Source organism: Sinohyriopsis cumingii, chromosome 9 (assembly GCF_028554795.1).
Source record: "Sinohyriopsis cumingii isolate HCF-2022 chromosome 9, ASM2855479v2, whole genome shotgun sequence".
In the NCBI taxonomy this organism is placed as follows: Eukaryota; Metazoa; Mollusca; class Bivalvia; order Unionida; family Unionidae; genus Sinohyriopsis; species Sinohyriopsis cumingii.
The window spans coordinates 12,589,692-12,605,479 of NC_142969.1; the positions used below are offsets into that span (position 1 = coordinate 12,589,692).

The following is a 15,788-nucleotide window of genomic DNA, read 5'->3' on the forward strand; positions in this document are numbered from 1 at the left end:
TATCTGGAAATAAAAACCACTAAATAAAACTAAATAAGTTTTGGAATCTCCATTACGTGTAACGATTTTCATTGCGCTACATGTGGATCACATTTAAATGAAAAATTATTTGAGTAATTTTGCACTATTTTTTAAAATAAGCATTCATTTTTTTTTATTATATACTGATGTCAATTTAACTCCAGTTAGTCCATTCTTCTATTGCTTGTTTTAGTGATATTCCAGGTCGTCTGCTGCCACTGGAAAAAAGACCGATTCTCTCCGATTGGTAACTAAACAAAAGTAGGTTTTAGGTCAGCTGCGTTCTAAATGTGAATGCAGCTGTACTGATTTGTAACCTTTCGACTGTTATATCGTGTTCGTCCTGAATTCTGCTTCACATTTTGAACACAGACCAGTATCTAGGGTAAGTGTATTTTTTACAAAATTCCATTTACTTATGGCATTTGGGTGTTTATCGGAATAATTGTTCATTTATTTTAGATTCAGTTTAAAGTTAGGACACACTAAGTTCAGATTCCGTTTGATGTTTCAGGCCTTTGTCATGGAAATTGTTGAAGTATCGCACACCAGTATAAACCGCCTGCATGACAGTGCATTTCTCGATTTCAACATTAAACTGACTAGTAGGAACAATAATTTAATGGTAGATTATTTTATTATCATCAAACACAGTGAAGTATTTGGGAATCTGTTTCGCCAACCACACAACCATTTATAATAATAATAATATTAATAATAATATTACAAACTAGGTAAATGCCACACTAATACTATGAAGAGAAATACCCAAACAAGCAATCAAAAATAAAAATAAAGGAAACAGCTTATAAAACATCTTTTATACCCCATTTCCTTTTTCGAGTACTCATCCACAATGTGGTATTATGACAAGAAAATATATGTCATATTGAAATGAGTCTGGTTGATTGTATAATCAATATCTGAACAACATTAATAAAAAAAGTAATGTAGTCAATATCTTCCCATTTAATAAATTCAAGACAAAATATTTCCCACTGGAAATTGTTGTAAGGCTGCATAGTTTACAATACTTTCTAACATTATGTCAGTTTGCTCATATAGACAGATTTATTCAAATTAAATTAAATATTAATTATTGTTCTAGAATTTGACACTAAAATAGTTTTATCAAAGTATATTCACTCCTGACTGTTGAATACACTGCACCTAAAATGTCATAAAATAACATCCAAATGACAATTACTGATCGCTATGGACTTATACAATGGTAAGCCCTGGTTCTAAACTGGGTCAAGAAAAGTGAATGTTGGGGTCTGTCATAAATAACAGGATGGTATGTACTTGTTTTCAACATGTGCTGCTTTCCTTTTGACATCACAGCATGCAACATTCAATCCAGTTTGTACTGGATCACACCATTGGGTTGACCTTGTCCAAAATGTCCATGTAATTTAGCATAAATTTTGGCGTAAATGCTTCTCAAGGCATATGAATAATGACTTCCAAAGGAATATGTATGTATGAGGATAAAGTGAATAATTGCTATTTAAAGGTATGTGATCAAATTCTCAAAAATGACACTAGTTACTGAAATAGTTCTAAATGCCCACATGACCTCTTTGACTTTTACTGTAAATATGTAATTACAATAACAGAAATGATACTGTTTAATTCAATCAATTTGAAACTCAACCTTTCCCCAGTCAACATGTTATGCAGTAAAACCTGTCTTGAAAGACCACTGCTATGTGAGACCGCCTGTCATGAGAGACCATATTCTCAATGCCCAGATTTTTATTGATTATATAGAATTGTGACCTGTTATGAGAGACCACTTGTATTGACAGACCATAATTGTTTGGCAAAAAGGGTGGTCTTTTAAGACAGGTTCTGTTGTACTTACAACTATTTATATGTAAGACAGTGTACAGTGTACATGACAGTTTCACTCAATTTGCAATTGTTTCATTTACTATGTCTCTTACATTTTAATATGACAGGATTTAGCTTGTAAAGCATGTTGTTGCTGGATAAATCTAATAACTTTAAGTATAACCTCCTTAGGATCATGATGATATTGTTATGTATTGCTAAATATATGTATCTCATGAAAAATTTATAATGCAACTGGACATACTGCCAGGTTATGTGCATAATGAATGCTTTTATTGGCTCAAAAATGATAAACCCACCAACCCCAAACCCAAAACAAGATGAGAACCCTCTTCAATTGCAAAGAAATTTTAAGTGTAGTTCTTTAATATAAAATGTTAATGGTATTCATCAAAGGTTAGTGAACATTTTGTTCAAGGTAAATAAAGTTCTTTGAAGAGATTTTTAGTAGCATTGTCAGTAAATTAACCTAATGTGTAATGTGTTGTACAACCAGCTGTTGTAAATATTGACTATTTTGACACATGTAAAATAATCCATGCTTTAAAAACAATAGTAGCAAAATTTTTCTGAGGTGACGATAAGGAAACATAAATTAATGTTTGTACAGATAGCCGCATGTATGATCGTTTACATTGTTGCCAATTTTTTTAATACCTTTGCAGGCATTAAACTAAACTGATTACATGTGTAAACATTGCAGCTTTAAAGGGAGCAATGAGAGTCATTTAGGTGAATCTAGTTTTTACTCAGATTAAATTAAAAATTGTGCAGGTAACTTGAGGAATGACTCACAAGGATGTATCAAAGGTTGAAACAGCAAAGGTCCAGAGAGAAGGAGGGGGATTTCTAGTCCGTCGTGTGATTGGTGGAGCAGTGCAGAGATGTGATCCTTTCTTAATGCTGGACCATTTAGGTGAGTTGAAAGCTTATAGTACAGTATATGAAGTAGTGCCATTTTTTTCTTGACTTAGAGATGTAGAATAGGCTTGATGCACCCCATACATGGCAAAAAAGTGACCAATGGAGGCAGGAGTCACAGCTGTGAACATGATGGGCTTGGGTTAAAGTTATATCATCACATCAGCAATGGTTGGCTTCCATGGTGCATCCTTGGGCAAGGGACATTGCTCTAGTTCCTTTTGTATTTGTGCCACAGAACATGAAACCAAACTGTTAACAATTTTCTCCTAAATCATAGGGTTTAAATTGATAAAACTTGGTTGATAAGTTAACATCTATGAGAGATATGACATTTGACCCCTACCCCTGTTATCTCTGGATTGATTCAGAGGTCAAATACAAATAATTGTTGTGACATGGTCATTTTCGAATATTTTTTAACCAAATTTGAAAGGAGGATGAAACATCACCCTAAACCAAAGTCTTGAGGACCATTTTGTTTTACTGACTATTGAGTTAATTTTCTTGAAGGAAAAAAAAGGAAATTAGGGACCAGCTAAACTGGTTTCAGTTTCAGAGGGATTTCATTATTCATATGTTTTTAATACTTTTGGGCTATGACATCTGGGTCATCGTCCAGATGGGAGCATGGCATGTTTTCTTTAGGTTATGACTCCTGAGACATGGCTGAGAGGAGGGTCAGGGGATGGTTTATGGGTTGTGACCCCTGGGTCATGGTCATGTGAGGGGGTCAGTGGATGGCTTGGGGTTTGTGTAATAAAATGGATAGAGATTTATCATCAAATTTCTATGTATACTTACACATAATCAGCTCAAACTGGAAACTGTGTATACCTAGGCCTGCCATCACTTAATATACTGACAGACCTGGGTCTCTGCAGTTTGTTAGGATTAATCAGTGGAATAAACAATATAGACCCTGATCTGCTGGCAAATTATGTGACAGCAGATCAGGGTCTATATTGTTTGCAGTTGGACTGAGCTTATAGGCAAGTATATTTAGATGTTTTTTGCTCAGTTTTTTAAAATAATTTTGTAATTTCTCTATTTAGTCATTAGCATTGCAAACTATAGATTGCATTGACAAAGATTATTATTTCTTTCTGAAGCTCTCTCCACTATGCAAGGTCCTAACAACTTTATAGAGACATTGTATCTAATGCTGACCTAGTTCCTGACCTTGATTCAGAAATCAGTGAGAGTTGTAGTAAACAACTTTTAAAATTTTTAAAAATTCCTTCTCAGAGCAAGGTTCATAATGTGAAATTGAGGCCATACTTGGAGTACGTGACAAATAACATGTAGCATTTGTTACAAACTGGCCTCTGTTTTGCGTTGTAGCTAGATTTATTAATGATGTTTTGAGAAATAATACTTATTCTTGCCATAATACTTTTCTTCAAATTATTTGGATTTCAAATTTGTTTTCCCTGGAAATACTAGTGCTCTAAATTCTTGGACAAGGACAGTTATCAAAATGTACACAGAATTTAAACACTGGAATATTACTTTCTGTGATTCAACAAAGAAGTGTTGACACATCAGTAAGATGCTGATCACAGCATATGTTTTCACATTCTATTTTGGATTTCATGAGGATTCCAACTCAGTTCCATGAAGACTTTTTATTATTAGGAGTTCTATTTTTTATATCTTGGATTATTGTTGAGTTATTTTTGGATTTGATTCGTAGAACCATAAGTTCTTTTTCTCATTTTTACCTTGTTTTTTGAGGGAAACAAATTATTTGTTAAATTTTACAAAGCTTGTTGTATTCACTCTTTTCTTGTTATTGTTTGAAAGAGCCTAAACACATAGCAATATGAAAGTATGTTAATCAACACTTCTGTAACATACTCTTTTGAATTTTTTATAGGTCCCACAACATATGGTCCAGGTGAAGCAGTTGGTGCACCAGATCATCCGCATCGAGGGTTTGAAACTGTGACCTATATTATTGATGGGGAAAACAAGCACCAGGATTCACAAGGGAACAGTGGTGAGCTGCACTTTTGTGTTCAGTCTTCAGGTTACCAACAAGTCAGAATGATCTCAAAGGGCAGTACGTTCACATTTCACTTTTAACACAAATGGACAACCTACAAAATATAAGTTACGGCTATCAGAATTTACTGAAATGTCACATAGTATTTTGTCATGTCAGGCAGGTATGATGAATGTCCATGAGAAATTTGTGGTTGTCCACTTGGTACCCATAATCTTCTCCACCCCAGTGATCACTCAGTGCAGGTATTTCAACCATCAAGTGCACGATGGGCAAGTAATAAGAAATTATTTGTAGCCATCAAAGGTATGATAGACAATTATTAAGAAGTTTATCTGTTGCCATCAAAGATATGATAGACAGTTATTAAGAAGTTTATCTGTTGCCATCAAAGATATGATAGACAATTATTAAGAAGTTTATCTGTTGCCATCAAAGATATGATAGACAGTTATTAAGAAGTTTATCTGTTGCCATCAAAGATATGATGGACAGGTAAAAAGAACTTATTTATTTTGTGCTGCTTACACAATGTCTTCTCATAACTCCTGACTACTTGGATGCTTGCATGTTATGGTGTTTGAGGAAGAGGAACTTGATAACCTGAAGAAAACAAATGATCTTGTAAGGGTGACCACTCTTGTGTGCGATGGCACAGGGTTCTTAGAGATGCCAGAATACTTGTAAAAGTTTGCCTGCTTTTTGGTTTTGGAAAATTTTGAATTGCTGAGTCCTCTGTATTTTAATTTTTTGATGTTGTTGTTGTTGTTGTAGGGTTTAATGCCATTTTTCAGCACTCAGTAGGCTATACATGGTGGCCAGTATTAATGGTGGAGGAAGAACCCAGGAAAACCCCAGAAAGAACCACCGACCCACGAGAAGCTACTGGCAAGCTTTCTCATATACCCACATTGGCCTAATCTGAGATTCAAACCCACACAGACAGAGGTGAGATGGCAGTGAACTGTAACAGAGAGTGCTTTAGACCACTCTGCCACTCGGGGCCCGATGAATTTTTTGTTGGTGAAATTCACTTTTATTTTAATCTGTGTATCATTTATGTAGTGTGTGAGCTATCAAAGTTTCAGCAGTTTTCATAGGATAATCAGGTGAATCCACATGGGAGGCAAGGAGATTATGACACCTGTTAATTGATTGTGCATAATAATCATTTTGAGCAAAAGACTTATAACACATGTATACAATTTGATAACTCTCTTTTATAAACATTACTCAGCACCATTTTAATTCATCCTTACTAATGTTTGGAACAGTTACATTTCAAAGTAGACTTTATTTTGAAAATAGAGCCAGTATTTTGGGACTTGTTTTGTTTATTGAAGGTTTATGAACTCATATGTTAGTTGCCATAATGTCAGCTGGTTTTCAGTGTAATGTACAGATATATTTTCATTTCCGAATGATTATTATTTTTGTACTTTCTGATGGTGACTTGACATAATTTGCTTTGGTGCCAAGCACAAGGCTGCAGATGAGTTATATTGATCAAAAGAAATTAGCAGATGCATCTTGTTTTGATAAAAAAAACAGAATGCCAAAGAGACAGAGATTCATAGAATGAATAATGGAATAGAACATTCCCAGGGGCCAAAATTCAATCAAACAATAGGACATTACTTGTTTCATGCGCATGCACGTGACTTTTGAAGTATTGTTGAAGCATCACAATTGCATTTATCATGGTTATCAACTGTCCTAAAAAATTTGTTTATATTTATAATACTAAATGTTTCACAATTAATGATATATATATATATATATATATACACACACACTCAGATGTGAAATATAGAGACTTATATTTTTTTATTCTTATACTTTCACACATGAAAATATAAGATTTTCCATCATGCCATGAAATGCTTGATTGTGTGTTCCCCCAAAGGTTGTACCTGCAGCATCAAAAATGAGTACTTTGTGAGCTTAAACTAATAAATAGAAATTGCCCTACTGCGATGGAAATTAATGATTGATAAAGAAATATGAGAAGATGCAATTCACGTCTCTCTGAAGTTATTTCCCCTTACTTCCTTGACAACAAAAACAAACCCACTGTGATGAATTGGACTTGCATTGTTTTCAGATATGGTCCAATAGTTGATAAAATAACAGAAATTTACTTAACTGTGATGGATTAGGTGAACCGAATCCCTCTGCTTTCTTAAATCATGCATATTTATATGATTAGGCTATGAAAGTGAAGTGAATTTATGAAAAGTTGGTGGGGGTTAGCGTGTTGTGCTGAAGAGTGAGTTAATCTTCCAAACTTCATCAATATATGTATGTATGTATGCATGTATGTATGTACAGTAATACCTTGTGCATTCGCGTTTCTGGATTCTGTACTCTATTTTTATGTCAACCATTTATTTCTCTTTTTAAGGGTAATGTATTAAGCTAACTTTTAAATGAAATTAAAGTGCTTTGGGAACATGAAATGGGTCATATTTAGGGTTTAAACCCTAGAAATAAGCATTTATTAGCATTTTTAGTGACTCGTACCAAACATTTGCGATTCCTCCTGATCCGCGACTGGTTCTGGAACCTAACCTCGCAAATGTTCGAGGTATTACTGTATGTATGTATGTATGTATGTATGTATGTATGTATGTATGTATGTATGTATGTATGTATGTATGCATGCATGCATGTATGTATGTATGTTGACAAAAGAATACACACACACACACACAATGTTATAAGTTGTTGCAAGGTATCATTAATTGGGATTCCTAGTTTAGGGCTGGGACTGTGGCTGTTTCCAAATTAGAGAATCCTGATGGTACATAAGATCAATCCAAGGACTCTAAAGATGCAGAGCTAGAGCTTTATCACTAGATTAGCTTGGTCGTTAGAACTTTTTAATGCAAAATAAATGAAGTGGTAATTTTAATTGTATGCAGGTATGCTGAAGGCAGGATGGGTACAATGGATGACAGCTGGCAGTGGAGTTATCCACTCAGAAATGCCATCTGATGAATTCATGAAGACTGGGGGCAAAATGGAAGGTTTCCAGTTATGGGTGAACCTCCCAGCAAAGGTGAGACAACCTAACTGGGTTTTTTCTTTGGGATGAGAACTGGGCATCTTCTTTCAGATGAAAGCTGGGCATCATCTTCCTGGTGAGAGTAGACAGAGATACAGTATTTGCCATCAATCTATAGTAATATTAATACTAATAACAACAGGGGTATAGCTAGGTAATTTTCAGATAGAAATTGCGGTGTCATATAATAGCAGGATATCTTAATAATAATAATAATAATAATAATAATCATAATGACTTTATGTAGTGAGGCTGATTCATTAAGTTAACTAATGACTACTCTATAATGAAGCTCTCATATATACAGTATATATATACATGTATATATATGTTTCTTATTCCATTTTACTTACTTTGTGCCCTCTGTCCTTCTATAGGCTTCTCTGTCACATATAAATAGTCACATACATTCACATTCACACATGCATCACACATGTAGTCACATACATTCACACACAGAAATGTAGCACAAACACGTATATTCACGTGTTCACAGAGACATGTAGCACACACATATAGTCACATTCATTCATACAGACATGTAGCACACACAGTCATGTACTTTCACATACAGACATGTCATATATACTTACAGTCACATACATTCATACACAGACATGAAGCATATACATAGTCATGTACTTTCACATACAGACATGTAGCACACACATTCATGTACTTTCACATACAGACCAGGGCTCTAATTTAACACAAATGTCTTTGTAGCCAGAAGGACTAGTATATTAAAAAATTTACTAGTCCTGCCAAATCTTTACTAGTCCTGTCCATAAAACAATGTCACACACTTGTATTGAGGTTAACAACAATTTTAATTCATAAATAGCATTATCATATGAAATGCAGAGGTACAGAAGTATAAATCCTACTTCAAATCATCATTCAGTCAATTCACATTTCTTGTTTCTCAAGATAATCTGGATCCAATTCCAGAAAGGGATCCAGGTGTCCTTTCTCGTCCTCCACCTGCACTCTGGGTCCATATGGGGTTTGTTCTGGTCTCCTTACCAGTCTCCCTGAAACATTCCACAAATGTATTGCTGGTGATGGATCATATGTTGGAATATCATTTGTATGGAACATTATAAAGAGTAGGTCGGACAGAACGCAGGGTCGCAAATATGATCTCCAGTCACTCTTCACCATTTTCATCTCTGTATAACCCTCTCAGCATCAGCATAGTGGGCTGGGATTGTCAGGATAAGGTCATTCAATGCCAGAATATTCTTGCAGTCAGCAGCACATGATTTTACAACTGTGGGCCAAGTCTGCAAGAAACCTTGCTTCATTCACACCTTTGACAAATTTCTGTCTTTCACTTTCAGCCATGTAGAGAGCAAGTGTAACAACCTGTTTATCGTTCCTGTAAGTCTCTCCAACACCAACTCCTTTCATCTCATCTAGCTAACACAGTCATACAAGATCAGTGAAGGGTCTTCTCTTCTTTACAATAGCATGTGCATTTCTAAACAAATTAACGAGCCTGTCAAACACATTCTGATTTAAACTTTCCAAGATCTTACCAGTGGTTGATTCTTCTGGTGGTATCTGCGTAGCTGCTTTTATCTCTGAACTCCTTTGTGTTGCCTGCAGCTTTCATATATGCTTACTGATTAAATTTTAAAGTTTGAATTTTAAAGTTTCTTCACCATAATTCAGCCATTCCCAGTCTGTCCATGTCTTATGAAACATTCGATTATGCTTTTCCCTATCTTACAAATTATTCCTCTCTTTTATATCATTTTCAGTTTGCTTTTTTTCTGGTGGCTGAACACCTTCTGTAAAGAGCCACATTTTGCCTGTCTTATAAGGAGGGAATTGTGCCTTGTTTTGAAATACAAAACAGTATAGCTGACATGAATTATTTAAAGTAAGAAAAGGAATGGCACAGTGTCCTTTGTATAAGAAAGTCAGAGCAAGAAACATGTTTCAAAACACGTGCCTCTGTCCCCCCCCAATTAAATGGCCTCTCCCTAATAAAGACTTCAGTGGATGTTCTGCATGATCAGAGCAGTGCCTATTGTAAACACTGTTATAAAATATTATTATCAGAAGATAATGTTAGTTACAGCATGGAAAAGGTGTGTTCTCATCAAATGAAGCCATCTGACTCAGCGCATTGTATTTAACAGCTCCAGTTACGGTCTCATATTTAATAGCGTAAGTTTGGTAATTGTTCCTAATTAATCAAACCTCAATGTATTGATGAAATTAATAATAAGGCAGAAATTTTTTAAATCTTAGATGCCCATGCTCAGAGATTTTAATTCCCAACAAATGTACAGCATTCTGCTTGGATATATCCACGTGTATTCAGTTATTTGTTCACTCTTGTTAGGGAAAAAATATAAAAAATATTTTTATCATGATAAAAAAAGTAGAATGGAAAGGATGTGTCAGTAATGTAATCATAATAAATTGATCTAATTCATATAATTACTTTGATGCAAATGTAGAATGTGCAGTTTCCCATTTTTGACTGTTGGAGTGTTTGGCTAGCGAGCAAAAAAAGGACCTTAAACAAAAAAAACATGCAAGCTAATTTCTTTGAATAGTTTTTGCCATGTTCTTTTGTGTGGTATATTGCTTTGTAGTTTGTTACTGTGGCCGAGCGAATGAAGTGTGATACCATGTAATTTTTTCATTTAATTTGTTCTCAGATTAATTAGAATCAATTACCGAACTTCTGTTGTCAATGACAGGACCATAATTTGTACTGTTAAGCGAAATGCACAAAATCAGATGACTTCTTGTTATAGAAACACACCTTTCCGAGGCAGAAATTGACTTCATCTTCTCATGCTAATATTTAATGACTGTGTTTACAATGGTCACTGCTTTGGTTCTACAGAACATCTGATGAAGTCAAGTCTTTATTAGGGAATGGCGTAAACAAATGCTGACTGTTGATAGCCGAAACTTACTAGCCCATCAGACTATTAATATTATGAAAGTTACTAGTCCGACAGGGAATATACTAGCCTCGGGCTAGTGGACTATCGCTAATTTTGAGCCCTGCAGACATGTCACATACACTTATAGTCACATACTTTCACATAGAGACATGTAGCACACACACATTTTGAAGCACAAATTATAGGTTGAAATAAATACATTAAGTACCTCAAAATATTATTTACAGTAAACTCTATTGTCTCATATATATATATATATATATATATATATATATATATATATATATATATATATATATATAATTTAAGGAACTTACATGAAAGATCCATATTTAAAACCACTTCACTTTTGTGAAGTTTTGATACACAGTAAGACTGTCAGACTAATAGATCCAGATCAGTCTAGCTGGGTAGTAAATGGCTTCATAAGCTTCTCTAACCAAACAATGACATACTCCCTTAAATGTAGCTTTTATTCTTCTCACAGAGAAAGTAAAATGTGTCCTTACAGCACCATCAACTACTTAGTTGGACAAGCCCCAAATGTAACAGGAACTCTGGCTCAGTTGTCTTTCAGCCAGTCATGCTTTGCCCTAGAGCAGGTTGAACTTTGCACAAACTGGAAATACTTGGCCTGGCTTGGTTTAAGATAAAAATATGATCTTGCCAGTCCAGATCCCCCTCACTCTAGCAGTAATAAATTAGTCCCTCCCCAATGTCATGCTTGACAAAAATGTGTGTGTGTGTGTGTGGGGGGAATGGACATCCCAGTAAAAATCAACCTGGCTGGGAACCTGGCAGAATTTTTCTACCCATTCATCCCGACATATATCCATCCATACATGCATGCATGCATGCATGAATGCATCCATCCATCGATACATCCATCCATCCATCCATTGATACATACATACACACATACATACATACATACATACATACATACATATATGTGACAGTAGTAAACGACATTTGAGATGATATATAAATAAAGCTGAGTAGAGTAGTTACAGCTTGTATCCCCCAGATGAAATGTATTGAAGCCTTTGCAGGAGTTCATATCAATCATTAATAGGTATGCTTACTAAAAGCCAGTGGACCTTTAAAATGGTTCATTAATAGAATGTACAGGTATTATCAATTGAAAATAAGGATACACATCCAGAATATGTGGCCATATAAAGGTGTATTTGTCCATCTTGATTATTTCATTTATCATAATTGGCCATGGACACAGCAAACACATTCACACAGTAGAAACTATACATTGTAATTAATTCAACTGATAGGAATACCTGGATTGCAATGTTGAAATTGTATAAATAGTTGACCAACTACCATCAGAACAAGCAGTTTAAACTTTTTATTTTGTTTTCATAACTTCATTAAAAAAAATTGAAGTATAGGTTACTTACCAGTAACATAAGTGACTAATTTAGTTTGAATAAATGCATACCATGGTGTGAAGACACATGTGTTGTGAAGATACCTTTGTATGTGTTCTTTTGTTCATTTATAGGAGCTTGCTCATAATTGTTTTGAAATTTTTTTAACTCTGTCATTTTCTGGCAAAATGTTTGAGAAACATAAAGAAATTAAATTGCTTTTTCAAAGTGTCTGTTGATTAAATATTTTATCTATTTTTGTAATTACAATACTCTATTCTAGGTAATCCAGTCATTTCTAATTAAACACAGTGTATAGTTTCTGTTGTACTCATCATGCTAACCATAAAGGGCACATTAACTTTATGTGCTTTGTGATACTGCCAATGTCGGTAGTGTTATAGTGATTACAACTTTGAGATGATGTAATATTTCTATTTTTAGGACAAGATGATTCCCCCTCGCTACCAGGATACTCCGCCTGAAAAAATACCCATTGTTGAAACTACTGATAAAACAGTGAAGGTCAAGGTTATTGCTGGTGAATGTTTAGGTAATGTTTATATTCTTCATTTACCACTGCTGGACAGTGTCTGTCCAGCATTTGCTGTCATTTTAGCCACATACAGACAATGTCCAGTATTTGCTGTAATTTTGAATATGGACATTGACCAGCATTTGTTGTCAGTTGGACCTGTGATCAAATTCATCAGATAAGACTTTAAAATCAGTTTTGAAAATTAGTTTTACCATGCCCCTTATTCTCAGTAAATTGCTGAGGATGAAATTTATGTTCAACCTCAAAGTCAGAATTTTAAAAATTGTAACTTTGCTTACCATTGATACATACTTATAAGACAAGTCTAACTGCAACCACCCTGACCCTGATCTGATGTTGAATTGTGTGCCAGTAGATCAGAGTCTATATTATTTGTTTTACTGATTTCTCCACTGAACTTCAGAGACACATATCAGCTTGTGCAGTATGTGATGGCAGATCTGGGTTGTGCAGTTTGTAGTTGGGCTTGGCTTATAAGTGAGTATCTATGGCAAGTTCAAAGTCTGTGAATTTTAATGATTTTTAACTTTAATTATAATAAAGTTGAATAAAAAAAATACAAGGATTTTAATAAAATCTAAACATCTCCATGCCTGCCAAATTTCATAATAATGTAAATTTGAGTCTTGCTGAGTATTTTAAGGTTTTAAGCTGAGATTATGCTCAAATAGTTTTGTAAATATATTTGCCAGGGCCAAATGCACACCAGCTTTTGTATTCTTGAAACTTTTTGAGCATTGTTTATGCATTTATGGTTTTAAGCTCAAGCATGAGTTAATGTTCTGTGATTTTGGCTTTGTTCTAAATTAAGTTTACACTTAGGGATGTTTCAATAAGGTGGTCTCGTAATAGTGCCATAAAATCACAAAACTTACTCACATTTTAAGGGAGTGCATCTTACACTGAGGAATGTTCCATCAAGGATTTGTAATAACATTGCATTAAAATGATATTTTTTTATTTGATTGGTGTGAAATTGCACTGCAGTAGATTCTTTTTAGCGAAAATGGAGTTAAATGGTTAAAGAAGTAATAATGAAATTCAAACAATATGAATGTGATCCATCTCACCCACATCATTAAGATAAGCAGGGATATACTGACAAGCTTTATAGTGAAGGACTACTGTACATGTGATCCATCTCACCCACATCATAAGATAAGCAGGGTTATACTGACAAGCTTTATAGTGAAGGACTACTGTACATGTGATCCATCTCACCCACATCATAAGATAAGCAGGGTTATACTGACAAGCTTTATAGTGAAGGACTACTGTACATGTGATTTATCTCACCCACATCATAAGATAAGCAGGGATATACTGACAAGCTTTATAGTGAAGGACTACTGTACATGTAATCCATCTCACCCACATCATAAGATAAGCAGGGATATACTGACAAGCTTTATAGTGAAGGACTACTGTACATGTAACCATCTCACCCACATCATAAGATAAGCAGGGATATACTGACAAGCTTTACAGTGAAGGACTACTGTACATGTGATCCATGACTGTCACATCATAAGATAAGCAGGGATATACTGACAAGCTTTATAGCAAAGGACTACTGTACATGTGATCCATCTCACCCACATCATAAGATAAGCAGGGTTATACTGACAAGCTTTATAGAGAAGGACTGCTGTACATGTGATCCATGACTGTCACATCATAAGATAAGCAGGGATATACTGACAAGCTTTATAGAGAAGGACTACTGTACATGTGATCCATGACTGTCACATCATAAGATAAGCAGGGATATACTGACAAGCTTTATAGTGAAGGACTACTGTACATGTGATCCATCTCACCCACATCATAAGATAAGCAGGGTTATACTGACAAGCTTTATAGTGAAGGACTACTGTACATGTGATCCATCTCACCCACATCATAAGATAAGCAGGGTTATACTGACAAGCTTTATAGTGAAGGACTACTGTACATGTGATTTATCTCACCCACATCATAAGATAAGCAGGGATATACTGACAAGCTTTATAGTGAAGGACTACTGTACATGTAATCCATCTCACCCACATCATAAGATAAGCAGGGATATACTGACAAGCTTTATAGTGAAGGACTACTGTACATGTAACCATCTCACCCACATCATAAGATAAGCAGGGATATACTGACAAGCTTTATAGCAAAGGACTACTGTACATGTGATCCATCTCACCCACATCATAAGATAAGCAGGGTTATACTGACAAGCTTTATAGAGAAGGACTGCTGTACATGTGATCCATGACTGTCACATCATAAGATAAGCAGGGATATACTGACAAGCTTTATAGAGAAGGACTACTGTACATGTGATCCATGACTGTCACATCATAAGATAAGCAGGGGTATACTGACAAGCTATATAGTGAATGTATACTGTGCATGTCATCCATGGCTGTATATACATTATAAGATAAGCAGGGATATACTGACAAGCTTTATAGTGAAGGACTACTGTACATGTGATCCATGACAATACATTACATATATTGTAAAATAAGCAGGGGTATACTGACAAGCTTTACAGTGAATGTATACTGTACATGTGATCCATGACTATATCCATTATAAGATAAGCAGGGATATACTGACAAGCTTTATAGTGAAGGACTACTGTACATGTAATCCATCTCACCCACATCATAAGATAAGCAGGGATATACTGACAAGCTTTATAGTGAAGGACTACTGTACATGTGATCCATCTCACCCACATCATAAGATAAGCAGGGATATACTGACAAGCTTTATAGTGAAGGACTACTGTACATGTAATCCATCTCACCCACATCATAAGATAAGCAGGGTTATACTGACAAGCTTTATAGTGAAGGACTACTGTACATGTGATCCATGACTCACATCATAAGATAAGCAGGGATATACTGACAAGCTTTATAGTGAAGGACTACTGTACATGTGATCCATGACTGTCACATCATAAGATAAGCAGGGGTATACTGACAAGCTATATAGTTAATGTATACTGTGCATGTCATCCATGGCTGTATATACA

At 35.0% G+C, this 15,788-nt stretch overlaps 1 protein-coding gene across 1 annotated transcript in view; it reads left to right on the forward strand.

Moving 5' to 3' along the window:
* The first annotated feature begins 253 nt into the window (after nucleotides 1-253).
* Nucleotides 254-15,788, forward strand: part of LOC149791279 (uncharacterized) — a 35,948-nt gene continuing 20,413 nt past the window's right edge. Inside the window, exons 1-5 of the mRNA XM_089969789.1 lie at nucleotides 254-406; nucleotides 2,653-2,794; nucleotides 4,679-4,801; nucleotides 7,732-7,868; nucleotides 12,637-12,745. Coding sequence (XP_089825915.1) covers nucleotides 2,665-2,794; nucleotides 4,679-4,801; nucleotides 7,732-7,868; nucleotides 12,637-12,745 — 499 coding nt within the window. The 5' untranslated portion in view covers nucleotides 254-406; nucleotides 2,653-2,664. The remainder of the gene's footprint in view (nucleotides 407-2,652; nucleotides 2,795-4,678; nucleotides 4,802-7,731; nucleotides 7,869-12,636; nucleotides 12,746-15,788) is intronic.